A 26,890-nucleotide genomic window follows, 5' to 3' on the forward strand; every position below is an offset into this window, starting at 1 on the left:
AAGGCTGGGGCGGTTTGTTATGCATTCATAGTTAACTGGAAATGAGCGGGTGTTTTGAGGGTGGGTGGAGGATGAAGCATCTCCTTATGCTGGTGAAGCCTCAGTGGATGTCCTCCTCTCCCTGCTGACTTTGCAAGCGACCACCTCTGGTCTTGGATAATTACTCCGGGTAGCATGGCTCTTGGCAGAGGAAGCTCAGAGCCTGCACTGTCCTGGGATATTGTAAAGTTTATAAATAAGGAAGCTCTGGGATCTTTCTGCAGGCTGTCCCAGACTTGGAGGGGTTGGTCAGCCTGAGGCCGGCTCATCTGTACTCGTCAGTGTGGGAAAGGCTAAAGGGCACAGGGAGGCTGTTGACTCTGGTCAGGGTCCTCTAGCGCACAATAGCCCCATTAGGCATGTGAGAAGGGGTGTTTCCCCTTCCTTATGGATGAAGGAAAAGCTCAGGTGCCGTGCTCGAAACTACACGGGGGGAAATGGCAGGGCTGGGCTTTGGGCACAGCCGCAGGACTCTACAGCTGTCCTGAGAAGCCCCGTGGGTGGCCGAGGGATGAGAGCTCTGAAAAGGGACCTCCATTTCCTTTAGCTAATCTCTTGGCTTGAACTAAGACCACTGAACTTGGCTGACATTCTGTTTCTCCTTCCTTCCCCACCCTCCTCATCCCTTTTTCCCTCCAGGGATTTTGAGGTAAGGAAGAGAGGAGGAGTCCATTCCCAAGTCCTTTAGGGAAGGCTTGATGGCCATAAGGGGCTTCGCTCACTAACTATTCCAGCACCCGGGGCACTGGATGGCAGGCCAGGCCAGGCTGCTCCCCAGCTGGGGAGTGGTGGAGAGGAGGAGACTGTCCTTCCCCATCACAGCCCCCTTCCCGCTGTGAACCGCAGTGGTGAGGTTCCCACAATATGTGCCGTGTCAGGAAGCCTGTTGGGTGGCAGGGAGGAAGCAGCCTATTCCCTAGTAAGACTTCCTCTCTCACGGTGTGTGTGTGCCTGCGCGTGCTTGTGTTTGCTGGGGGGAGCAGAAGGAGGGGTGTGCAAAGAAATCCGTTTTCTGAGCGATTGTGCCAGGCTATATCACGCCTAATCGATTTCCAGGCAAGACTTAGAGAGGTTAAGCTGACTTGCCCAAGGCCGCAAAGCACGTGAGCAGTAGAGCGAGTAAGGGCGCCTAGAGGGTCTCACCAGAGCTCTGGAGGTGACCGGCCAGACAGGGCAGCAAGGCTCTAGGCCCTCACCATGGGTCTGTCCCGAGGGGTTCCCAGCAGGGGGCGCCCCGAGCCCCGTCCTGGGCCGCTGGGCGCGCCTCCAACCAGCGCCTGGGACAGGGCTGGGCGCTCCGCCCCTGGGCTCCTGCACAGCTGGGCGGGCAGGCGGATGGGCTGGAAGGCGCCCGGAGCGCCGGGAGAGTGGAGCCGACAGCCGAGTGCTGCGCACCCTGCTGCGCCTGGGTGCCCGCAGTGCCCGTCGCAGTACAGCCTTCCACTGTGAGTAGCGCCTATGTGCCGCAACTGACAGGAAGGGGCGCGTGGTCCGACCGCAGCGGTACCCCGGGGCTGGGGCTGGCGGGGGCAATTTGCTCCGGGGCGCACTCTCAAGTTCTCCAAGTCCATCGCCCGGGTCCCTGACGCTGCCCGCGGGTATGGCCGGCAGTGGCCTTGGGCGCTGTGGCCTCACTGGAACGCCTGGACCTGCCCACTGCACACCCAGTGTGCACTCCTCTGAAGCCCTGGCAGTTTGACCCGAGGGACTGGGGCTGTGGCAGAGGCGTGGCACCCAGGGAGGAGATGGGAGACAGACTTCTTTCCATCAAGTTAGGGCCCCTTGACGGGGTAGAGCACCCCAGATTTCTGGGAGAAGAGGGGCCAGGTATTCTCAGCACCAGCCGCCTCTCACGACTCCTCCTCCCTCCTTGCTCCAGGAGGTGATGCGAGGAGGCTGCTCTGTATGCAGCTTCCTATGTGGCAGAATGAAGCTGAGAGGCCTGACACCAGGATCCCGGGGCAGGACAGAGCTGGGCCGGGGACAGGGCAGCCAGTAGGTCTGTGCGGGCTGGGACAGAAAAGGCATAGAAGGGTGCTGTCAACAGTTGCCCCTGACTCCAGGCCAGGGAGGCATTGTGGGTGTCTCAGGGCATGTGTGCACCTGGCCATTCCTCACCATAACTCTGCAAGGTGGAAATTAGTATTCTCACTTTAGGAGGAGTGAGCTTGCAGGCCACATAGGTAGTGGTAGATTAGGGGTGTACACTGGAAGAGAGGATGCTGGGGCAGGTGCGAAGACCCCTGTGAGCAGGGGGAGTGTGCACAGTCTCTGGCACCTTGTACCCTAGTATCCAGTGGAGGCCACTGGGGGCTGCTGCTGCTGCAATTTCTGACACGTGTTTCCTGTTAGCCCCTGTGGGAGGTGTTCCTGGGAGAAACCTGGTGATTGAAGGGTGCCCTTGCCTTGGCCCATTCAGCAATACTGTCAGAGTCCTGTTCTTCCCAAAGCACCCATCTCTCGGGAAGTGTTTTTAGCACTAAGGTGGCCCCAGTGATAACCCAATAGATCTGGGAGAGGCTTGGGCAGGGGGCACAAGTGGGTGTGGCTGTGGGGGCTGCGCTGTGCTGGGGCAAGTTTCCAATGGGCAGAAGTGAGGCTTGGACTGACCCTGACCACCTCCCTAGTTGTTAGATGTGGGGGTGAACAAACAGGGCTGCCCAGCGGAGCTGAACCTTCATCAGAAGGACATGTCAGCCTGGCAAGTGGCTCATCTTCTTTGAGCCCTGGCTTCCTTCTCAGAGACTGGGGCAGATCAAAGACTTGGGTGCCTGGAAGGGCCCTGTAGTGCTAAAGCCCCCTCCCTTCTATTGTCAGAAGCCTGAATATGATGGGTCCTGACAGCAGGAGGAGGATGGGCAGTGTAAGGGAATAATCACGCCCGCCCCCTTGCAGCATCCCATTTCACTGACTTGCACTGGGGGAGTGAGGGGAGTGAGCATCTCCGAGAGTTCAGCAGAGTGAGCTAGGGCCAGCGGGGAAGCCAGCTGCAAAGGGTTGAGAGGGTCTCCTGTGGGGCGATCCTCCAGCTCTAGAGGCCTCCTCCTAGGCTGTCCCTCAGGGGCCACTGACTTTCCCAACCCCGGTGCCACCCTCGGAGGTGCTGTCAACAGAAGCCTGGGAAGAGCAGCTGGAGTGGGCCAGCAGTGTGACTTTTAGTGATCCCTTCCCCTGTCTGGACCTCAATTTCCTCCTTTTGTAAAACGAGTGGCTTAGACTAGACAGCAGTGGTTTCCACACACCCCCCCCCCCCATAAATTCTTACATGGAAACCCGGCATGTAATATGGCTGAAGTGGAACTGCGTTGGCTCCCCTTCCTCACACTGGTGGCTTTTGAAGCAGGGTCTAAAAATCCCCAGATGACCTTTGATGCCCTTTTCTGTGAGGTTCTAGGAAATCTGTACTAACCCTCAGAATTGTTGCCTAGTGTTGGGGGCGGGGGCAGGAATGTGAATTCTAGAGGTTGCATGAAAAGAAACGTGGGCATGAAGAAGGGCCTCATCCTTGGAATGTCTGCAGCTGATGGCCTGCACCTCTGGCCAAGAGCTGCCGCTGTGTCCTTCCCCTCTGCCATGTGGTTTTGTCTTTTCAGGGCCAGAAAAGTGCCTGTGCCTCTGGGTCCTAACTGGTGACTGTCATTCCACCTCAGAGTTTCTCCCCTTTATTTTCATGTTGCTAAACTGGTAGCATGCAAATTCATCTTGGGGAGAGATGTAAGGCAAGGGCTTTAAGTTGTCATCAGCTGTTTTTACATGACGGGGTATCATGATTTACAGAGTGCCTGCTGTCTGCCAGCTACCATGAGGGGACAGAGGTGAGAACGTTACAACCCCTGCCCTCATGGGTCTCCAAGACAATAGGCAGGAGTAAGCAACTCACATTTTGGGGACTATCCAAGCAGTATTTAAAACATTTTACATATGTTACCTCATTTGTCCTATAAGGTGGATATTAGACTCATTTTTTATTATCTAAAACTGCAGACAAAATAAGTATATATCCTATCAACCCAGGCAACCACCACCCAGATCCAGAAACAGCGATGTCAGCACCCAGACACCTCCGTGGGTTTCCTTCTAGGCAAATCCCTCACCCGGGGCAGCACCGGCTGCAGCACCACAGAGCGGCTTTGCCCGGGTGAAGGCTTTTGTGTCTGGCTCCTCTCGTTCCACATTATGTTTGTGAGTTACACACATGTAGTTGCAGAGAGCAGTAGTTTATTCTCACTGTGTGTATATTCTGTCCACAGTATGGGTACACCTCTGTTTATCTGTTCTTCTATTGCTGGCCATTTGGTTGTTTCCAGTTTCTAGTTCACGGTGCTGCTGTGAGCATTCCAGTGTGGATCGTTTGGAAAACATCCGCCTGCGTTTCTCTTCGGTGTGTCCATCGAAACCGCCCAGAGGTTTTCCAAAGTGGCCCAGCGTTTAAGAACCCTGGTTGCTCCACGCACTAACCAGCACCAGGCCTTGTCTAGACTCATTCTCCACGTGCATAATTTGAAGCTCAGCAAAGTTGTCCTGTGCTAAGTGTGTGCTAGTAAGTGGCAGAGCTGGGATTTGAATCCAGGCCCATGTGACTGTGGCATCTGTGCTCCATCCCTCTGGGTTAGACATAGACATAGATTATGATGGGCCAGAACATGATAAGCTCTCACCCTAAAAATGTACGAAGAGCTCTCTCTGGGAATTTAAAAAGGAGCAGAATTTTAATCCGTTTTGGCAAGAAAAGGGGTCACGGAGCCTCACGGATATGGTAGCATTTGTGCCTTGAGAAGGAGTTTCTGGATAGGCCTCCCCTGGACAGGGCCCAGGCAGGGCAGAGGCATGGCGGGGGTGAGCGTTCTGGGAGGATGGGAAGGTCTTCTTTAACTGTAATATGGGGTGTGTGGGGGGGGAGGAGACCGAGGTCAGGAAGGGCCAAACTGGGGGGACTAGTTTGTCCCTGGGGACTCCCCGGCCCTCAGCCCAGCCAGCCGGGACGGGGACCCCGAGGATGGGGCTTGTCCCCTTACTGTGGAGCTGGGGCTGCTGTGAATCCAGCGCAGCCCCGATAGCTAACAGCCCTGGCCTCCAGCCAATGGCAGCTCTCAGCTGCTGCAGGGACCACTCTCAGGGTATCTGCCAACAGAATTTTTGGGGGTTTTCTGCTTCCATCTAGCTGTGTGTCATTAGTAACCTTACTAATTTGTAACCCCCACCCCACCCCCAAGGACCTGACCCAAATAGTCTATTTGGAAGGACTTTTTTCAGCACAAAGAAGATGGTAGGTAGCAGTCCTACTGCCTCATGGGCTCACCTCAGGAGACTTGCCAAGACGGAGGTGAGGGGTGAACATGGGTTGAGCCTCTGAGTCTGGTCAAGCCAGATTTGCTAGGAGGACCCCCAGACCTTTCCTCAGAAAGGAACGGCATTGGCTGTCTGAATGGCTGTGGGAAGCAGAAATGCAAATGGTAGTCTGGGATGAGTCAAACAATGACAGTAACAATCTCCCTGTTTTTTGCCCAGCGGTTTGTGCCATGTCATGGCATGTGAAGTAGGTGATATTGACATTGTCACTCCTGTGTACAGGTGCGGGGAACTGAGACTCAGAGAGGGTGCCAACCTGCTGTGAGTCACACGGCCAATAGACAGCCAGCCTAGCCTATAACTGGGGCTCTCAGAGCCTGCTCTTTGCAGTGTCCCCTCCTCGCTGGGCCCTGGCCCCAGGGTGGAGCACAGGGTGAAGACCAAGCAGGGAGGAGGGTGTGTGATGGACCTCGAGTGCCCACAGGCAGGGGCTCGGCAGGCGACCCTGAGAGTAAGGCCTGGCTGCCTGGCCAGCTCGGTCTGGAAGTCTTCAGGGGTGTGTGTGCCTTCGTGGAAGGGAGGGAGGCGGGCAGCATCTTGGTACCAGAGCTCTAGTTTGCAGGGGACAGAAATGGAGGAAAGAGGGTAAAATGTACACACCGCCTGAGAGTTAGAACAGCTCCAGCCACTTGGTGTGGATGAGACACACCCTTATGTGATGGTGCCTCCACCCAGACTGATGTAAACAGCATCTGGGGTTCATGGGGTCCGGGTATGGCTGGTGTCTGATTGACAGGCAGAAGAAGAGCTGCCAACGCTTAGCTGAAATGAGCTCTGAGAGGCCTGTGATAATGACTCCTGAAAGACACTTCCACAGGCAGCTGGTTTATCTTTGTGACTTGCAGACTGTGTCCTGGGCCCTGCCCTTGGGGTGCCGTTGAGGGAGGCATGCAGCCGTTCCAGGAATGGGAGCGCTTCTTGGGGAAGGGGGATCCCAGGGCAAGATGCAAACAGTCTCTTCTGATGGAGGAGAGGAGTGAGCAGTCCTCACGGCCCAGCTCTCTGTTGGGTGCCCTGGGCAGGCAGAGTTAGCTCCATTTGACAGATGAGGAAACTGACGCTCCTCTTTGTCCCCAGAGCCTGCTGGGGGCAAAGCTGGAACTAGAACCTGAGGCTCCTGCCTCCCGATGCCTGTTGTAATCGGTCACACCGCTCCCGCCCATCTTACTCTTGGGGTGATGAGTAAGAGACTTTACAAATTAGTTCAGACCTGAGTTCAGGTGGCGCAGCCCCCGAGGGAGCTGAGGTCATGAAAATCCCTTACCTTTCGACTGCATTTTACAGTTTACAAAATGATTTCATGATTTGTCATTGGTTTTTACAGTATTAGCCCCCTTTTACAGATGGGGAAGCTAAGTCTCTTGGTGTTTAAATGACTTGCCCAAGCAAAACTTGGACTTGAACCTACATATTTTGACTCAGAAATGAGTGCTCTTTCTCCTGCATCACGACTGCCTCTTCCCTCAGTCAACCCGAACTTCCTGAGAACAAGTCACTGAAGTTGGTTGGCATGGCTGTTCCTCTGAACTTGGTCAGAGCAGATCCAGATAAGTGAGGAGGGCTCTTTTCTGTCTCCTTCCTCTGAATCAAATCAGCCATCCAGTGTCGGTCACGGGAAAGGCTTGAGCAGACCAGTTCTTGAGGAACGAGGGCTGCAGATTGTTGCTGAATTATTAGCTCTCTTGCAGCTGATTACTTTTAGGCTCAAACTCTCAGGCTTGTGTCAATTTATACATCTCTCCCGATCTCAGGTTCATGGCTGTGTGTGCCAGGCCTCAATGAGGAGCCCAAACATGGAGACCTTCAAGCAGCAGAAGGTGGAGGACTTTTACGACATTGGAGAGGAACTGGGGAGGTAAGAGGCTGTGAGCGGCGAAGGGGATGCGAGGTGGAGCCAAGGATGCACTTCTGTGGGTGCACTTGCAGTCGATCTTGCCACGGGATTCGTGGAAAGCTTTAAAAACAATCCTGAGGTTTATTTACTTTTTATTGAATTTTTGGGGGTGGCATTGGTTAACAAAACTATACAGATTTCAAGTGTGCAATTCTGTAATACATCATCCGTATGTTGTGTGTTCACCACCTAAAGTCAAGTCTCCCTCCATCACCATTTATCCCCCCTTTACCCTCTTCTACCTCCCCTCACCCAGCCTTTCCTCTGGTAATCACCGTACTGTGGTCTGTGTCTATGAGTTTTTTGTTTTTGTTTTTTGACTTTGTTTAATTCTTTCACCTTTGTTACCTCCCCTCTAATAGCATTCAGTAATCCTGAGGTTTATTCAGCTTTACGGGCAGCTCTGCAAATCGTCATCTCTCTGAAAATAAAGCCTCCAGCCAAAGGGGCTAGAATTGTCAAGTTCTGTGTTTTGAGTACATTCTGGCTAAGAGTTATGTCGAATCTAACTGATTCTCGGTTTATCTGTTACTGTTCTCCCAAAGCCCTCCCCAGGCTTTGCATGGAGACCTGACCTATCAGTTTTCTTCTCCGAGTTCCACTTGGCATTCCCCACAGCTCCCAGGATTTTGTTTCATAAGCTCAGAGCCTGCATGGGAGGTGAAGTAATCCTCCTCAAAGTGGATTTGCATTGAGTAACAAGCCACACGAACCAGCATAGTCATGAAGCTTCCTAGGATCTGAGTTAACAGGAGGCCCTTCCTCTTCATTGAGCTCTTGGGGCAGGACTAATTCTTTACTTTCTTTAATTTTAAAAGACAAAACAGAAAGAGCTTCCAAGCCACAGCCAGACTCTGAGAAGAATGGGAGGCGCTGGCACTTCAAGTTCAGGCAGCACTTGTCCTGGGTGACTGGACGGCTGGGTGTTGAGGGGAGAAAGTGACATGCAGAGACCCCAGAGCGGGGTGAGTGGGCTCACCTAGGCCATCCAGGGCCCAGTGAAAGGGGGTACAAAGGAGGACAGAGGCCCAAAATCTGGGGGTGGCCAGTTGGAGTCTGCCTCTGAAAGGGAGGCTAGGTTCTTTTTGCCTCGGGTGCTTCTTCTCACCTTGGTGACACCCGGGAGAAAGTGGCATCCTCAACAGCAGATGCTGCCAGTGGCATTTGCTTCGGAGGCCTCACCTTGGTCACACCCTGCGTGTAGGGCTCAGTGCTAAGTGCTGTGGGGACGAAGATGAGGAGAACACAGGCCGCCTCTGCCTTCCTGGGACTCCAGCTGGGGGTGTGGGCAGCTGCTCACACAACAGGGATGAGACTGGTGCCAGAACTGGGAACTGAGCGGTGGAGGTGGGAGGCTCCAAAGAAGGAAATACAAGCAGTTTCCTGGGGGAATTCATCTATTCGTCCTTCCCAGTCCTGTCTTTCCCCACGCACTGCATCGGAGCTATGAGAACTAGAAGAGGTCTCACGTTTTCTGATCTTCCCTGTAACAGGGCGTGAAGCCCCACGTGTCTCACAGGCTGGGGGCCCTGAAAGGACTTCACCTACTTTTCTAAAGTGCTAACCAGACAAGGAGGGGGTCAGAGGCAGGAGAGGCCTTTGGAATGGCTTGACATGCTAGGACTTGTGGTCTAGAGGTCAGATGAGCTGGAAAGCCAGTAGGGGTCCCTTCTAACAGGCCCTTCCTCTGATAGTTGAAGAAACTGAGGCTCACAGAGGGGAAAGTCTTGCCTGGGGCCATGACCAGGCTGGAAGTAGAGCTGCCTCCAGGTGACAGCTCAGCTTCTTTTCTTTTTTTTTAATTTTTTTATTGATTATGCTGTTACAGTTGTTCTATTCCCCCCCTTCATTCCCCTCCACCCTACCCCCCCATCACCACCATTACCCCCCCTTTAGTTTATGACCATGTGTCTCAGGTCCTTTAGATTCTATATTTCCCATGCTATTCTTGCCCCCCATCTATTTTCTATCTACTGTCTATGCTACTTATTTTCTGTACCTTCTCCCCCCTTCTCCTCCTCTCACTCCCCTGTTGCTAACCCTCCTTGAGATCTTCATTTCTATGTTTCCACTCCTGATCTAGCTGTCCTTTTAGTTTGCTTTTGTTTTAGGTGTGTGTTAATAACTGTGAGTTTGTTGTCCTTTCACTGTTCATGTTTCTTTAACTTCTTTTTCCTAGATAAATCCCCTTAACATTTCATATAATAAGGGCTTGGTGATGATGAACTCCTTGAATTTGATCTTATCTGAGAAGCACTTTATCTGTCCTTCCATTCTAAATGAAAGCTTTGCTGGATAGAGCAATCTTGGTTGTAGGTCTTTGGATTTCATGACTTGGAATACCTCTTTCCAGCCCCTTCTTGCCTGTAAGGTCTCTTTTGAGAAATCTGCTGACATTCTGATGGGGACTCCTTTGTAGGTGACTGTCCCCTTAGCTCTTGCTGCTTCTAGGATTCTCTCCTTTATTTTAATCTTGGCTAATGTAATTATGATGTGCCTTGGTGTGTTCCTTCTTGGGTCCAACTTCTTTGGGACTCTCTGAGCTTCCTGGATTTCCTGGAAGTCTATTTCCTTTGCCAGACTGGGGAAATTCTCCTTTATTATTTGTTCAAATAAGTTTTCCACTGGTGGCTGTGCCTTTCCCCCTTCTGGTACCCCTATAATTCAGATGTTGGAGCGTTTAAAGATGTCCTGGAGGTTCCTAAGACTCTCCTCATTTTTTTGAATTCTTGCTTCTTGACTCTTTTTTGTTTGGCCATTATTTGCTTTCTTCTGGTCCACTCCATTGATTTGAGTCCCAGTTTCCTTTTCATCACTATTGGTTTCCTGTGCAATTCCATTCATTTCAATTAGTTTCGCCTTCATATGTTTCTCTAATTTGTGGCTATAATCAACCAGTTCTGTGAGGATCCTGATGACCAATGTTTTAAACTGTGCGTCTGAGAGTTTTGCTATTTCTTCATCACTTAGATTTATAGGCTCTGGGGCTTTGAGATCTTCTTGAGCCATTTTTGGTCTGTTCGTGCCCTTTAAGTGTGAGAAGCGGCGCCCTGGACTCCCAAGTCGCTGGGTTGTGACGCTGTATGTGGGGGCGTGGTCAGAGCGGGGAAATGGCGGCGCCCTCCCTGCCGCTTGCTGACCCGCTGGGTTCTGGTCCAACCGCCCATTCCCTCGCTTGTCTATCCGCGCACAAATGGGCAACCACAGTCAACACGCAGCCCTGCTCCCCTGCTGTTTCCCCACGGTCGCTCGCTCGTTCGCTCACTCGTTCGCTCACTAGGTCCAACCCTGCGCCTGGATTCTGCGCGTCTGGATTCTGCGCGCCTGAGTCCGTCTGACTGGGTCCTCCTGTGCAACCCCGCTTCACCAGCCACTGGTTTCACCCCTTACCGGTCAGGCTGAAGAATTTGTTGTTAACAGACTTCCGAAAAGTTCAATTTTCTGTGTTCTGGCTGTGTTTTCTGTTGTTAATATTTAGTTGTCCCTAAACTTGGTTGTGTGAGAAGGCACGGCACATCCACCTATGCCTCCATCTTGGCGGAAGTCAGGATCGACAGCTCAGCTTCTGAAGGGACAGTCCTACCTTTCTCTCCTCCCCTTCTCTTCTTCACTTAATGTTCTGTTGTGCACCAGCCACTGCCCAAGAAGTGGTAAGTGCACAGGGATATTCTCGAACTCTTGCAGCTCATGCTCCATTGGCAGAGAAAGGCACTAAACCAGTGAGCAGGAAAGGGAGCAGGAAAGGATGCGTCACTGTCACTGTAGCATGCCTTAAGGGCTGTGAATGGAGACAGCAGGGTGCTAAAAGGGAATAGGGGCCATAGGTTAGACTGGGCAGTCAGTGAAGGCTGTTCTGAGGAAGAGACTCTGAATTTGAGAACTGAGGGGTTTATGTGCAGGTACTGACAACAGCATGGATATAAGCCCAGAGATGGGGAAGGTCCTGGGGTCTGAGCTGCTGGCAGGAGGCCAGTGTGGCCTCCAAATGGGAGCTGTGGGCAAGCCGTGCCGGATGAGGTTGGAGACGGCGGTGGGGCCAGATGCAGCTGGCTGGCTCCCTGTCAGCACAGAATGGTGGAGAGGTTTGGCCTTAGGGGCCCCGCAGACTGGGGCTGGGGTCCTCTTCCTAGCTGTGCAACCATAGGATGACTTAATCGCTCTAGGCCTTAGTTTTCTTACACGTATCATGGGAATAATGATGGTACCCACCGCACAGTTGTGGGGATTAAATGAGTTGCTGAGTCTGTGGTGCTCCTCACAGAGCCGGGCACAGGGTAAGTGTTCAGTGAACAAGAGCTGCTGCCCTTGGAAGTGAATTTGGTCCTGTCTCCCCCAGGTAGAGCCCCCAGGAGACAGGTGTGGGACTCTGAGGCCAGGACAGCAGGGGAAGGAGGCTGTCGTTCTTATTTTGGACAGAGCTGTGCTCGATGTTCCCTCCGTTATCCGTGAGCGCCCTAGCCTCCACTCAGGCCTTTCCTCATCAAGTCCTTACTATGCAACATTGAACATGAGTGACAGTCCTTTTTCATTTTTACCTGCATTGATGGATGGAGCTCACAAACATAATGTTGAGTGAAGGAAGCCAGACTCAAGGAGTCCCTGCTGTATAATTCCATTTGCGTTAAGTCTGAAACAGGCAAAATGAATTAGATATGCTGGAAGCCAGACTACTGGTCATTTGGCGGATCAGAGACTGGGAGGGAGCACAGGGGGACTCCTGGGGCGCAGGTGTTTTTCTGTTTCTTCATCTGGTGCCTTTTTCACTACTGTGTTCATTTCATGAAAATACATCAAGCTGCACATGTACATTTTCCTGTAGCTAAAACCATGTATTAACAAGCAAAGAATCTTGAACTCCACTTCCTGCCCTGGTCTGGTCCCTGAGGCACATGTTTTTGATTCCTTCGGAGGCCTCATCAGTCCTTGTCCTACAAGTAAGAACCTCTGTGAGAAGAGCTGGAAACCCCAGCTTTGGACGGGAATAGCGTGCTCTGGCTGGTGTGTCCTGAGCTGGGCTGGAACTGCACCTGGGCCTGCACATCGCACCTGATTCTGGCTCTGCACTCACATTTTCAGCAGCAGCCTGCCTGGGATGCTGGAGCGGTTGGAGAAATGCTGGCCTGCAGATTCTGGCCTCTCCCAGACTTGGGAGCCACCCAAGGGCAGAGCAGGGGAATATTACAGCGGGGCTCATAGAGAAAAGCCAATTCAACCCCTTGTTTTATAGATAAGGCTAAGATCAGAGAGAAAGTGGTTTGTCCAAGGGCACGTGATAAACCAGTGATAGGCCAGGGTGGGGACAGGAGGTGTGGCTCCCGACCTAGGGTCTGGCCACACTAGAGGACCTGCAGGACACAAACTCACTTTTTCCTTTAATTTGCATGCTTCTGGGACGTGGGGGAGAATATATGGTAGGGTGGTCTTTTATGTTTGACCTGGAGGGTAGAGTAGGAGGATCAGCGTCAGGAGGCGGGCATCTGGGAAGGAGTAGTGTTCTCAGAAGAAGGGCACAGGTAGTTAGGTCCAGGGAGGAATGCTGTGTGGTCAAGGGTACAAGGCAATTTAACGTGCGCAGCATATAGCAGTCAGTGGTTTCTTCTTCCTATATTTACACTGCTTTCCTTTACTTAGATTAGTAGATTATTACATTAACATAAAATCTTTAAGTGTTACTGTTGAACTGGATCTCAACAAGAATTTAGTTCAAACCTCCATTTTATAGGCAAGAAAAGTGAGGCCCAGAGAGGGCAGGTGATTTGTTCAAAGTCACAGAGCAAGAAATATAGGAGATGGAATTTACAGAAGCTCTTCAACTACATTGTGCTGGTTTAAGGAAACAGATGGAAATTATCTATATGTACATTCCACAGTCCCCACGTCTCTCAGGTAGCCTGCCTCCCCATCACCCCACACATCCAGCAGCCATCCCCTCCTCCCTCCCTGTGGAAGACAGCAGCCTTAATGCAGCCCCACTCCTTACAGGAGGCTCACTGTGCTCGGAATCCTGTTAGGCACTTAACCTGCAGAATCTCCTTTTGTAGGGATTGGAGCTTCGGGCCAGGCAGGGATCCACTGCGCTAAAGCCTCAGGAATTCCCTGGGACAGCCACGTGGACAGGGCTGCCTGCCAGACCTGAGTCTCCCGACAGGGTCCTCTGTCGTTAGGATCACTCACCACACGCTCGGCTTAGCCTGGCAGCCTCTTTTGTGAGAGAAACCAAAGCCTTCAGGGCATGTGTAGAGCCCAGATTGACCTGGGCTGGGTGCTAGTGACAAGCACTACAGAATAGCAGGAACAGTTGTTTGCTTGCTTGTCTCAGTCCTGGAGAAAAGGGGTTTCAAGGGGAAAGGCTATTTCAAAGCAAAGAGCCTTTTACTACTTCTTTTTACATGAGAAACAATTTTGTTTTATTATAGAGGTGAAGCATGGCAAATGGCTTAAAGTTACGACGAGTTAAAGTAAAAAGTAGAATTCCTTCTGCTATCCCTCCACATTTCGTGCCCACAGGTAGATTCTGATGGTAATTTTCTCTTTTTTTTATTGTGACTTTATATAGTTTATTTATTTATTTTTTATTGTTGTTCAAGTACAGTTGTCTCCTTTTTCCTGATGGTGATTTTCTAACAGGCAAGTCAGAACTTTTTCGAAGTGAAGCCAAGTGTGCACTGGACCCAGGTAGGCTCACGTAGCCACAGCAACCTACGAGTTGCTCTTCTCACATAATGAAATGTACTGAACATCCTTTTACAGACAGGTATTAGATCTGTGAGACTTATTTTGGATGCAAGTTTTTTTAATGACAAATTTAGGAAGACAACTTAAGCCAATAAAAGATTAGCAGCCTTAACACAGCAGCTATTTTTATTTCCTCTGTTTTACCTTCTAATCTTTCCACGGCTGTTTCTCACATCCACACACCCCCTCTTTGGTGTCTACTCGAGGTACTCTAGGCCTACAGTTAACCTTCCCCCGAGTGCTAAGCTCCCAGGGCAGGTCGGGGAGGTGGCGGGGGGAGTGGGGAGCAGGAGCAGTGCTCAGGGCCCTGGGGTTGTCGGGGGAAGAGATTAGGCCGATCCAGTCTCACAGGTGTTGGTGCTGGGCCGTCAACTCCCTGAAGCCAGGTCCACGTCAGTTCTCTTATTTTGAGTATTGCTACAGCTACAATACCAACACAGAGGCCAGAGGTCCCCAAAACTCTGTCACTTTCCTCTACACTTGTTGTTTCCTCACTCTTGGAAAAATTAAAATTTCCCCTCAAGGTCAAGATCAAAAGCTATTCTCTATGGCAAAGCCTGCCGTGACCCACCCCATCCTAATTACCTCTTATCCAGGGCTCACACCTCTATTGAGTGCTAGTGTCGTCCTGTCTCATGTTACACAAAGGGTTCCTCTGGTCATCTACCCTCTGGACTAAAGTTCCTCCAGGCTGGGCTCCTGCAGGCCTCATCTTTTATCTCTCCATTCCCCTTCCCTGCCCCCCCCCCCAACCATAGTGTCCAGCCCGGGCCTTTTATACTTGATAAGCGCTCAGCTCCCATAGATGCTCATCAGTCAAGTGCAGAGCTGTCTGGAACCTGCCTTGAATTAAGTCTGAGGCAGCAAACGTCAGCCAAGTGCCCAGCTCCCACAGGCCTTGGAGTCCATGAACATCCACAGTTCCCCAAAGGCACAGTGGGAAACAAAACACAGAAATTACCTCCATTTCCCGGACACGCATTCTTGTAGTTAATTCTTATAACACCCTGGGAAGCAGGTATTATTCCCATTTTAGGGATTAAGAAACTTCGTCTTTAAAAGTTGGAGAACAGGGGGACTTTCCTCAAAAGCTAATGAAATGAGAAGATGGAACAGGCCACGAGATAATTGGGGGACCCCCACCCTCCCACCCGAACACTCGCTGTTTGTTTAGAGGAGGAAGCTAGGAGCCTGGGTGGGGCAGCTCCTCCCAGCCCGATCTGGGAAAATGCAGGCAACCACCTGAAGTGAGGGCTGAGCCAGAGGCTGAGGAACTGCAGGCCTGGGCTTGGGCAAGGGGGGACTCGGAGGGGGCGAAGGGATGGGGCTGCCAGGAGGACAGGCGGCTGCAGAGGGCCCTGGGTGATAGAGGCTACGGGCGAGGGAGAGAGGCGCTTTGATCACGCTTTGTTAGGAAAACAAAGCACAAAGCCACTCAAACAAAGTGGCTGCGTTGCATACACTTGGGGCAGAAGCTGGCACACGGAGCGCATTGCTTGCCTGAGGGGCAGGTCTCGTGGTGGAGCTCAGTTTGCATTGTGAAAGCTCTCAGAGCAAAGGGGAGGTACTTACAGGGTGGGGCAAACGTAGGTGTGCCTCCGTTCGTGTGGAAAATAATACAATAATTAATAAATGATAGTACAGGAACACACTCTGTGTTTCATGTGCTCACAACCATAAACCTACTTTGCCCCACCCTGGATGTGGGGTGATCAAAACCATTATATACCTGGATCTACTGTATATACTTTCTTTTCTACTTATTCGTTGCCAGTGTGTACATTTTTGTGTTGTGCTGTTTTTCAGTTCAACATTCTATTTATACCTTTTGTGTATACAGAGTCTAGGTAACTTGAAACATTTTTTGTTTTGAAATAATTTCAAATTGAACACAACGGTTTCAGAATAACAGAACTCCCACACGCCCTTTATCTAGAGACCCCAGTTTTTGACATTTCGTCGCTTCCTCTCCCGCTTCCTCCTCCCCTCCCTCCTTCCTTTCTGTCTTTCTCACCATTGCTGTTTCTGAACCATTTTGAGAGTCAGTCGCAGGTATTTTGCCTCTTTATCCTGAAATTCTTCACTATGCATCTCCTAAGACATAGATATTCTCTTTCATAACCACAGTGCCGTTTTTAGATTGAGGACGTTTAACTCTGATATAATATTTTGATCCAAGCTCTCACTCTTACTCCAATTTTGTCCATTCTCCCACTAGTTGGCTTCTTAGCGTTTCCCTCCGTGCAGAGCAAGACCCAGTGCAGACCGTGGGCTGCAGTTCGTGGGAGCATATATCTTCAGGCTCCCTCAGTCCGGACAGTCCCTGGCCTTTCTCTGACTTTCATGACGCTGACGTCATTGGAGAATGCCAACTTAAAAAAAATAGGTATAGAATATATTTTTTAACTTTGTAACATGCTGGTTTATAGACATTCCCAGTTTACTCAACTTTCCCCTATTGTTTCTTACTCCTAAAAATAAGTGTTTCTGTGGACAAATTTGTTTAATTTCCCATCCCTGCATTATGTCTGTGGGGTGTATTTCCAGAAGTGGAATACGAGGTCAAAGGTTATAACTGATTTTTAATGGTTAAAACCGGAGATACCGAACCAGTTTACTAGGTCACCAGCATGCACTTATTTCCTTGTGGCTTTGACAATGCTCACTGTTTTGTGTATTTCTGGTAGTTCCAGAGTTTTATAAAGATGCATTACTGTGTTTTTGCTGTAGGGAAATTTAAAGTGGTAGAAGTTTTCTGTGCTTCTCTGTTAATTCCGAAACTTATTCTCTCACTACTTTACCTTTTTTTCATAGTGTTTATACTTCATTTTCATTTAGTTACATTTTTACGGATCATTTGAAGTTCTGATAGCAACACAAGGCAGGTAAGGCAAATACGATACCTCCCATTTTATGGGAGATGATGAAAATAAGGCCCAGAAAAGGTACCTGAGACCAGAGACAGCGCTCTTCGCTGTAGATGGATGGTGGTACCTCTGGTAGAGACCATCAGGTCTTGGGGGGGGCGGGGGGGGACCTCAGAATGCCAAAAGAGTTCCGCTGGTTTGTCTCTATGTTTAGACGCTGGCAGGAAATGGCTCTATAAGAAAGCTTCCTGAGAGAGTGCTGTCGGGAGGGAGGGACTCCTTTGGGGACGGGTGCTTTGAGGCCAAAGGAGAGGGCTGTTGCCCTGTTCTTCCCTTTGCTGGGGAGACCAAAGTGAGGGGTAAGCGAGAAGGCCAGTGGTAGGAGTTAGGCCCTGCGGTACCCCTCACCTTCGCTGTAGTAAAGTACCCCAGGGCTCTGGCCATGGGGGACCGCAGTTTCCAGGGCTTCTTACAGGGGGAGGGCTGCCGCCCTCAGAGCCTGTCTCCCAGAGATTGTCCCACACCCCAGAGCAGCCTTCTGCCGGCTTTGTAGCCCAGGAACTGTCACCTGCAAGGACTCCTACAGTGTCTAGTCCAGGGAACAAAAAACTGTAGTTCTGTAGTCAAATCTTCTGCCACCTGTTGGTGAATGGCCCTGAAGCCTAAGAGCGGATTTTATAGAAGGACAGTCCCGACAGATTCGATGACAGGAACATTAACTTTCAAACCCAATTTAGCAAAATGCTTTTCTCCTCACTTAAAAAAAAAGTCTCTTCTCATTGGAAGACCTGTATTACCAAAAACAGGCAAAACAAAATAAAACCCAGTTCTTATTATATTTTTAAGTCCACCAATTAAATACTTGTTGAGATTTAGTTTTCTCCTTTGTTGTATGAGAACCTACATAATACCCTTGATTTTGCCTCTTGGCCCATGACACCTAAAACATTTACCGTCAGGCCCTTTGCAGAAAAAGCATGCCTGCGCCTGATCTGCTTCAGTAGAGTGTACTACATAAGCAGCAGAACTTTCGAAAGGTAGATTGTTGTGGGGTGGGGGATGGGCTGTAAACGGGTCAAAGTGAGGGTGCAGCCCAGGGAAGGAGAAGCAAAAGGTGAGCGCACATGGCTTGTCACCCCCCCACCCCCCACCCCCGGCCCTCTCATAGCCCATGAGGAACCTCTGAGAAGCCCAGGGTCAGAACCTAGGCCAATCCTAACCTCTTCAGAGAATGCTGGGGTGGGAAGAAGGGGAAGGAGCTCCCTGGGTATATTTTGTACTAGGCACAGGGTGGGGCTAGGGGCATCACCTGGTTTAATTCTCTTGAGCCCCATGGGGTGGTAGGTATTTTTCCCAATTTGCAGATGAGGAAGCTGGGGCTTAGAAAACTTCACCAACTTGCCAAGTTTAGTGTCAGAGCTGGGATTTAAACCCACGACTTCTGATTCCTGGTCCAGTGCTTTCTTGGAGGTGCCAAGCTGCCTAGGATTTTCTTTCTGCCTGTGGAGAATTCTCCAGAGAATAGAGAAAGAGGTCGATACTATTGTTTAGTGCTCTTGGTGGTTTCCTGGACAATCTGCTGAGATCCAAGGTGTCCCATGTCCAATCCACTTCCAGGGCTGGCACTGCTTCCCTGCTCACCCCACCCACTGGCTGCCAGCCTCTAACCCTGAAGCCCTACTCAGGACCCTAATCTTAAATCCTGATGGCCTCTGGTAACTTGGCCACAAGGCCTGGAGGGTAGCAAAGTATCCTTCCTGCCTTGGGTTGAGGTTTATTTGGGGGTGGGACACACCAGCTAGAAAGGAGAGCTTAGCTGCCGAGGGGCTGCCGAGGGGCTGGCTGCAGCATGGCTCTACGAGGCACAGTGCTCCTACTAGACTTTTGCAGGAGCTCCTGCCAACGGAGAGAGGAGACGGGGCAGAGGGGAGAGGGTAGCTGAGGGGGTGGCAGGGAAGGGCGCTGAGCCCTTCCTGTCAGGGGGAGGGGCTCAGGGCTGGAGGCTGATGAGCCTTAGCCCAGTGGTGAACACTCTGGGCACTTGAAGCCTCCAGGCCCCAGTCTGACCCTGGCTCTGATACTGTGAGCTGTTGGGCCTCAGAGGCAGCTTTGCTCTCCTACGGTCCGTTTCTTCATTGTAATGGTCTCTGTCTCACAGGTTTGTTGAAATACTGTGGAATCATGTGGAATCTGAGTCTCTTCATGTTTTCCAGCCTTCTGGGGTCCCATCATTAATGTCCAAATGGGAAAAATGCGCATTCCATTCCAGGGCAACAGGAAGTCCTGTTCCTGACCCACTGATTCTCCCCAGGGAGTGCTCACATCCTCCTCCACCTCGGGTCCTTGAACTCAAGTACCCCTTCCCCTTCACGAGAGGCTGCACTTCCTCTGTGGCCCTGTCTCAGGCAGGAACCCAGGCCCACTTCTGAGTGCCTCCTCACCACCGAGACTGGTTAAAGGGTAAACCAAGTTTCATGTAAGGCTTGGGGACAGTGAGAGGAATTTTGACACAAAGAAGGAAAAGGCTTAAAGCAGGAGAGAGATACCTCTGTTTTTTATTCCTGGCCTCTGTTATGATACTAGGGTCTTCCAGGATCCTGCCCCTGGCCCCAAACCAGTGCCATGCTTTCTCCTTATCACCCAAGGGAGATCCCTGGTTCTTTCACAGACAGACTGTATTGCTGTTGCAACCTCTGCCTCAGTGGACTCTAGGTCTCTCTTTTCCAGAATCAAAGGCTCTTTAAAGTTTCTTCCAAACAAAAAAGCCATCTCTGACATCCCTTTCTTCCCCCTCATTCCTGCCACAGACGTAAGGGACATAGCCTGGCAGGTAGGCAGTGCCTAGCAAATGCCACAGATATGGACATCATTGTGCTAAAATCCCAGCAGTCCAGTTGCTTAGAAGAGCTCACACGGAGGAACTGGGCTAGGCAATCGGTGAGATTCCCCATGTGGGGTAGGCCGGCAGATGGGAAGTCATTGTCTTCGAGTTACAGATCCGAGGCACGAGGACCCAGTCCCAGCCTTCATGAGCAGGGAGGCCAGATGGCGTGGAGGTGAGGCTGTGTGTCCACAGGCATTTGTAAACATAGGTCCAAGTAACAATCTTGAAAAGATTCTTAGAGAAAGATTTTAGAGGCATCTTAGAGCCAGCTAACTGCAGCATTTCCAGAATTCGGGGTCATGGAATTCTTTCTCATGTTTCACCTGAGTTCTGACATAGGATCCTTCTTGGGGTCCACACAGGTCTGAGAAAGCGTCAGCTCCCACCAGGCCAGGAAGCACTGCCAGACCCTGGCTAAGCTGGCCTGGCTCCACCGCACCCCACCTCCCCCACAAGCCCTCTGGAAAAGTCTGTGGCTGGGCCATCTCTCTGGGCAGCTGAACCACTCCTCTCCAATACATAGCCAAGAAGTCATCCCTCAGGCTCAGGGACAAACCTGGGTGCCAATCCCACCTTTACTACTGGTGGCCTGTGTGACCTTGGGCAAGTTACTTCACCTCTCTGAGCTTGGTTTTTCTTATTTTGGAAATGCAGAATGGACCACCTACTTTATCAGGCCAGGATTTAAACTTAGATCTCTCCTGACTCTAGAGGATTGAATGAGATTATGATTGAAACTGTAGACACGGTGGTTGTTGTCATGGGCAGTACCTCTGGATCAGAGAAGCATTCTAAAACAAACACACATGCATGCATACGTGCCAGGGATTCAGATTTAGAAGGTTTGCAGTAAAGAATGTACAACTGGATCCAAGACCATTCCCACAAAATGGTACTTGAGATACATAGTAGGCTCTTAGAGATGTTGGTTTATTCCCTTCTTTCCTAATAATAAGTCTCTTTATTATCCTCTGTCTAGTTATGTATTATTTTTTTTATAATGCAAAACAGATTTACTTGTATGTACAGCAGTGGGCATTCAGCTGACCTAAGGACCTATTGCAATGGGAAGACTTGCTGTATTGCCTTCAAGTCTCATTATCTGACACTTCAGCAGGCTTTTTAAATGGGTCTTCCTGCTGGGCCTGCATTTCTCATTTCTAATTTCTTGTGATGTACAAGCTGATGAACCAGATAGCCTATGTTCCTCTTCTGTTTATCCAGGTACTTTCCCGTGAAATGTGAGCTCAGTTCCACTGTTTGCAGAAGCCAAGTTCTTCTGGTCTTTCTGGTTAACATATTCGTCAACTCCAGAGCAGACTCTAGAGTTTGTATGCCTGTTCCCCAGTTACCTATCTCAGGCCTCTTAATTCAGGAAGGCAGATTTCACCCTCATGTTTTCTTAGATTATCTTAGAAACTGCTTTGCACATCCCCTCAGTGTGGTCTTCAAAAAAATGCAGGAAGAAGAGGTGCTCTGTGTCTTCGCACCATATGGCCTAGTAACAGGCCATAGATGAATAAGCGTCACTGACGTGCAGCTCATAAGATACCACTCGATTAATAGCCCTACATTCTTCAGAGAGGGGGCTCTGGCCCTGGGGTGCCATCTCAACATTAGAGAAAACCAGGCATAAGAAGTGCTACCCAGCCTGTTATGTTATTTTTACCTCCTCCCCTTTGCTCACACTAGACCCCTGCTGGGAGTCCTTCACCCCTACCCCCCCCCACTCTTTCATGGTGTCTACTACGCTCAACATTCCTTTCTTGCCAAAACTATGCTCTTCTTCTTTCTCCTCAGACCCCTCACAGCCCCTTGCCCCATAGAGCTGCCCCTTAGAGCTGTGCTGAGTGGAGTGGATCCTGGTACGAGGGTGGTCCCTGATTGGACTAGGGATGGTCACTTGACTCAGAGTGACCAATTCATTGGCTAGTTGGTATCCTATGAGACAGCTGGGCTGAAAAAGCTCTGCCCACTAGGAGGAGTGGTAATTAGCTAAAAATAGCTTTTCTCTGAGACTTGATGCAGAATGTGAGGAGGGAGTGGAGCTGCCAGGGAAGATGCAGTGATTCCATAAGCTAATTCCTTGTTGGCCTCTGGGTTTACTTTCCATTCCTGTGTGGGTCCTCGAAGAGCCCGGGCAGCACACTTTGCCTGTCTTATCTCTGTCCCGCCCATGCACGGGGCCTCCAGTTCCACAGGTGCCCAGGTTTTGCTTGCTCCCAGAAGCCTGCCCTGACTACTGCAGGTGCGTTGACTGCAGGCAGGGTTCGGAGCGTCTGCTCTGTGTTCCACAATGTCCTACAGTATGTTGTGGATTTTCTAGTTGTCATTATTTACCTTTGAGTCTGCTTCCACCCTCTCTGCACCATCCCTGAAGAAAAGCTACCCTAAAGCAGCTCGCAGTCCAGAGAGCTTTCTGATCACAGGATCTGGAGGTCATTCTCTTTTATTGCCCAGTGCCTTACGCAGTGATAGGCACATAGTAAGTGTGCAATAAATGTTGGAATGAATTCTGGTTTCAGTTGGCTCCTGTTCTGGGGTTGCTATTCTGGCTTTGCACTTTGATCTTAGTCAAGTTTCTCCTCCTCTCTGGTCCCCAGTACCCTTCCCCCCTCGGCTCTAAAATTTCATGGGTCTATGAAGTACCTATCAAACATGTAGTAGGTAGGAGATGCTTTGATGGGCACTAGGGTGGGGAGAGGTGTTGCTACAAAGATATCATTTATATTTCTAGGAGCTTACAGAGAGATTGCAGAGGTAAATAAGCAAATACATAAACAGCCTGTGAGAGTATCAGGCTCAGCAGCAACTCAAGAGCTATCAGAACATAGTGCAGCTGAAAACACACCCAGACAATACATGTGGTACCGGCTCAGGACCTGGCTCCTTCGTGGCCTGGCACAACTGGGAAGGTGGTGGGAGGTGGGAGCTAAACTGAATGGTAGGTGGGATTTGGATAGGCTGAGCAGGGAGGGTGGGTATTTCGTGCATAGGTGGACTTGAGCCACCTAAATGGACAGGATAATGCAAGGTATGTTTGGGGGAGTGGGTCCCCAGAGGCTGGATGAGGGGTCTGGCAGGGAGGCAGTGGGCAACCCCAGGGTGGACAAAAGCTTAAGCCAGCCATTAAAGTTTTTAATAATATTGGTCACAGGAATAGGGGGAATGGTACAGGTGTAGGATAGTGGATGATTTCATTGTTTTTTACTATACTTTTCTGTATTTTCTAAACTGAAAAAGTTTTACATGTATTTCTTATGTCCCTTAGAACAACTTGCTTTTTAAATATTTCATGCTCAGGAGTTCATGCTTCAGATTGGTTTTGAGCCGGAGGGAAGGTCGGTGGGATTGGATGGAGAAAAGCGCATGGGAAGAGGGCCAGGGGGCAGTGATCATTGTAGAGAATGTGAGCGGACGAGGACCTGGAAGTGTCACAGAGGAGGCATGGCGGCGTCACTGCCTGCCTCCTTCATGCAGAAAGAACAGACTCGGTGAACCCTTGGCGAGGGGTTAGTCAGCTGGCATGACAGTGGCTACAGGGGAGGGAAGGAGATGGTGAGGATTCCATTCTGGTACTGGCGACGTGTCTCCCCTTCCTTCTGCCAGAACATTCTGGCCGAGATACCCCAACAGGTTTGGAAGGAGTCATTCGTCATCATGCCGTTAGAATTTAGACTGGATGGGTCCCACAGTGCCCTCTGTCTGACCCCGTCAGTGCACTGTGGGCTCCTAGAGTCACTTTGGAATGTGAAGTAGTCTGCTCTCCACAGAAGTATTCACCCTACACAAGTTATTATTTCTTGGAGTGACTTGACTTCTTTTTCTTTTTCTTTTTTTAGATTTTATTTATTTATTTTTAGAGAGAAGAGAAGGGAGGGAGAATGAGAGAGAGAAAAGTGTTGATGTGTGAGAGAAACATTGACTGGCCATCTCTCACATGTCCTCAACTGGGGGCCTGGCCCACACCCCAGGCATGTGCCCTGACTGGGGATGGAACCAGCAACCCTTCGGTTCACAGGCTGGGACTCACTCCACTGAATCCCACCAGCCAGGGCAGAGTGACTTGACTTTTAGAGTCTGCTGTTCAGGGAACATGTCTGTTGGGTGAAGTATGCCTGTACATATGGTAGCTCAAGTCCTCATTCTAGCTAGTGCTGACTTTTTGGTAGCTCTTCCTAAATAAGAACTTTCAGAAATAAGTCTGGGGAAACGTCACCCAATGCTTGGAAGAAAATGACCATTAACTGAGAACAGAACTTGAACTATTTAAATGTTAATAGCTGCAGGCGCTCATTTAGTAATAACAACATTGTACATGTTCTTTTCTCTCTGTGGAGTTGCCCAATAGCCAGCACCTAGAGCACTGCCAAGGTTAGCTGACGCTTGCTGATATGGACTGGCGTTTGGGTGGTTGCTCTTGTAGAACGATCCTCTGTGCCCACAGGTGTACGTCTCTAATGCATTTCCCTTCCCTTTTTGTTGCCTTAGTTTCCAGGGTAAGTGCTTCCAGGCCAATGTCTGTCTAAGACATGTATTCCCTATATTCTCTCTGATACAGGGTCAGGAATAAGTGGCTGGCAGATTAAAGTGGAGGGTGTGACTACATTAGTCCCATTATTCTGTCCACTCTACCCGTCCAAATCTCTCTCAATACCTTCTAACCTTTCTCTCCTCTGGCTGCGGTCCACATCTTTTAATGAGATGTTCTTTTCCATCTTCTGAGCACCTTCTCTTTCATCTCCCTTCCTCTCTTCCACCAGTTCTACTCAGGCCTCAAGGCCAGCCCCAGTCATCACTCCATCCAGCTTCAAGCATCCATAACTCTGGGAGTCTGTGCCTCAGATATAATTCTTCTAAGTAGGTTTCTGAAGGTTCATTCTGTACTCCTAGCCAGGCTGTGAGACCCTTGAGGACAGGTGCAAAGAAAGTTGCACTTTCTTAGTGTTTTCACTGCCTCTAGCGTAGGGTGGGATGCACAGTAGTCATTCAGCAAACACGGGGACCAGTGCAACCATAAACTGCTCAGCCAGCTCAGCCTCCAGGGCTTGAGTTGCATCTTCCAGCCCAGGAACCAGTAGAAGTCAGCAGCATCATTTTTTGTCACAGCGACATTCTTTGTTTTCTTGTCTGGAGGGGGTGGAGCAGGGGAACTGGCCAAGTGTGCAGTGGTCTTTGACATCTCAGCAGCTGTACAGAATGCTCACTTGTTCTCCCTCTTATGTGCCAGAATCGCTCCACATCACAGCTTCTCTCTGCGCTGGGTTAACCTAGTGACTTCTGTCTCGCTCTTACTTCTTTAGGAAGTGGCTGAGCCTGGTTCTGCGAATGCAAGTGGAGTATCTAGTCCCAGGGCTTCCCTTTGTGGACAGGCCTGATCTCAACTGAAGAGAAGAAGTCCTGTTGCCATGGAAGTCCCAGATCAGGGCTGTGGCTTTCCTGGGGTTGTCTGAGGAGTAGAGAGTCTCATCTGAGGCGTTTAAGCCATCAGATGGACCTGGAGTAAAGAACTTGATTTTCAAGTCCCACTTTGGCCAAAAATACATCGTGTGGCCTTAGGCAAAACACTTCCCCCCTCATGGCCATGCCACCACATTTTGGGGGTACAAATGGGACCTAAGTGCAGGTCTCCTCACCCTAGGTCCTTTCTTCTTTCCACGATTGCTTGGAAACGCTGCAGACATTTGGTATCACAGCAAGTCACCTATTCTGTCCATTTTGACTTGTTTCTTTTAGGACCTGAGGTGCTCTTAGGACTAGGGACTTTCTTCCAGAGACCTGCTGTCAGACATCTATCCCCAAAACATAATTCTTTTATGTTTCCATCCTATGGATACTTTCCTTTAGGTCCCAGATTTCCCTGGGGCTACCCAACAGGTCTGTCTCTTGACAACTGCGAAGAGATTCTTCCCAGAAGTGGGCAAAGTCACATGCTTTGAAGCAATGTGTGAAGCAAGTAATGCCTTTCTGTAGCTGGGCTCAGTAAAAGTTTGTCAGACAAATAGATGAATGAATGAATGAATGAATGAATGAATGAATGAATGAATTCCAGCAGAAAACAAGAGAATTGCTGATGCTGTGGTATCACCTTAATCATTGCTGCAGGAGACCAGGCCAGTCTTGGGGTGATCCCTCTGTGAAACTAACCATCTCAGAGCAGCACGAGCCCCATTTAAATCTGGGGTGATGAAGTGGGCTCTGTCCCTGCTGCCGTCACAGCTGTTGCTCCATGTTTATGCATTTGACAAGACAGTGCAATAAGAACTCTTATGTAGGGGTGCAGGGACCCAGGTTCTGGTGCTGGACATACATGTGCTCAGCACCACAAGTCCTTCCCCCAGAGGGCCTCTGTTTTCCCATCTCTTAATGTTTAAATGCCTTCCAGCACTAGCCACCTGGACTTTCTGATTATGTGAAGCATCCTTGCTGGGCTGGAGCTATCTGTTTGGTGAGGGCAGGAGCCACTCACCTGGTGGTGTGGCCATGGTGTGGCAAAGCCTCTGGTGCCACCGAGACTGCTGCTGCTGCTGACAGGAGGCAGGGACTCTCAGCACCGAGTTATGTTGAGGGCCTGTTTTAGCAACACTGCAAGTAAATATTGACTCTGCAGCACGAAAATGGAAAGCAGAGATGACTGCATTAACTCACTCAAAGGGTAGAAGTTCACCAAGCCCTGATAAGACAAGATATAGTTATGAAATGTGTAGGTGTGTCACCAACAAATAAGTTGTTTAGAGGTGGGGAGAATGGAAAACACAGCAAGGAAGCTTTTGTGGGCAATCCATAGCTGCTGTCTCCTCGGCACTGGCTGGCCTGCTTTATCTATCTGTTTTAAACATGCTTCCAGCATATAGAAAAATGACTGGAAGGAAATACACCAAGATATTTACTGTGACATTTTCTAGAGATGGTGAAATTGCCGCTGATTTTTTTTTCATATGCTTTGTCTATTTTTCACATGTCTACAATGATCACCTATTACTTCTGTAATCAGAAAAGGGCAGTGTATTAGAAATGAAATATTTTTCTTTGAAGGGTGTGAGCTTTTAGAATCTTCTAGGTCCCTCAGATCATTGTGTGTTACCTACTGGACTTTGTATAGTAACATAGCTGTCAAGAGAA

At 50.0% G+C, this 26,890-nt stretch overlaps 1 protein-coding gene and 1 pseudogene across 4 annotated transcripts in view; one reads left to right on the top strand and one right to left on the bottom strand.

Annotated features, from left to right (window-relative positions):
- The first annotated feature begins 1,396 nt into the window (after positions 1 to 1,396).
- DAPK2 (death associated protein kinase 2) overlaps positions 1,397 to 26,890 on the top strand; it is a 105,920-nt gene continuing 80,426 nt past the window's right edge. For 2 of the 4 annotated variants that reach the window (XM_037155554.2, XM_053670039.1), the window contains exons 1-2: positions 4,347 to 4,579; positions 7,140 to 7,243. In XM_037155554.2, the coding sequence (XP_037011449.2) occupies positions 7,167 to 7,243 (77 nt within the window). In that variant the 5' untranslated portion in view covers positions 4,347 to 4,579; positions 7,140 to 7,166. Of the gene's footprint in view, positions 1,485 to 4,346; positions 4,580 to 7,139; positions 7,244 to 26,890 lie in introns of those variants that run through there. The other 2 variants (XM_053670037.1, XM_053670038.1) reach the window with 2 other exon arrangements.
- LOC128628129 (ferritin, middle subunit-like) lies at positions 20,857 to 21,377 on the bottom strand (annotated as a pseudogene).

This window comes from Artibeus jamaicensis, unplaced genomic scaffold, assembly GCF_021234435.1.
Source record: "Artibeus jamaicensis isolate MK-2021 breed Jamaican fruit bat unplaced genomic scaffold, CSHL_Jam_final contig_548, whole genome shotgun sequence".
Lineage (NCBI taxonomy): Eukaryota > Metazoa > Chordata > Mammalia > Chiroptera > Phyllostomidae > Artibeus > Artibeus jamaicensis.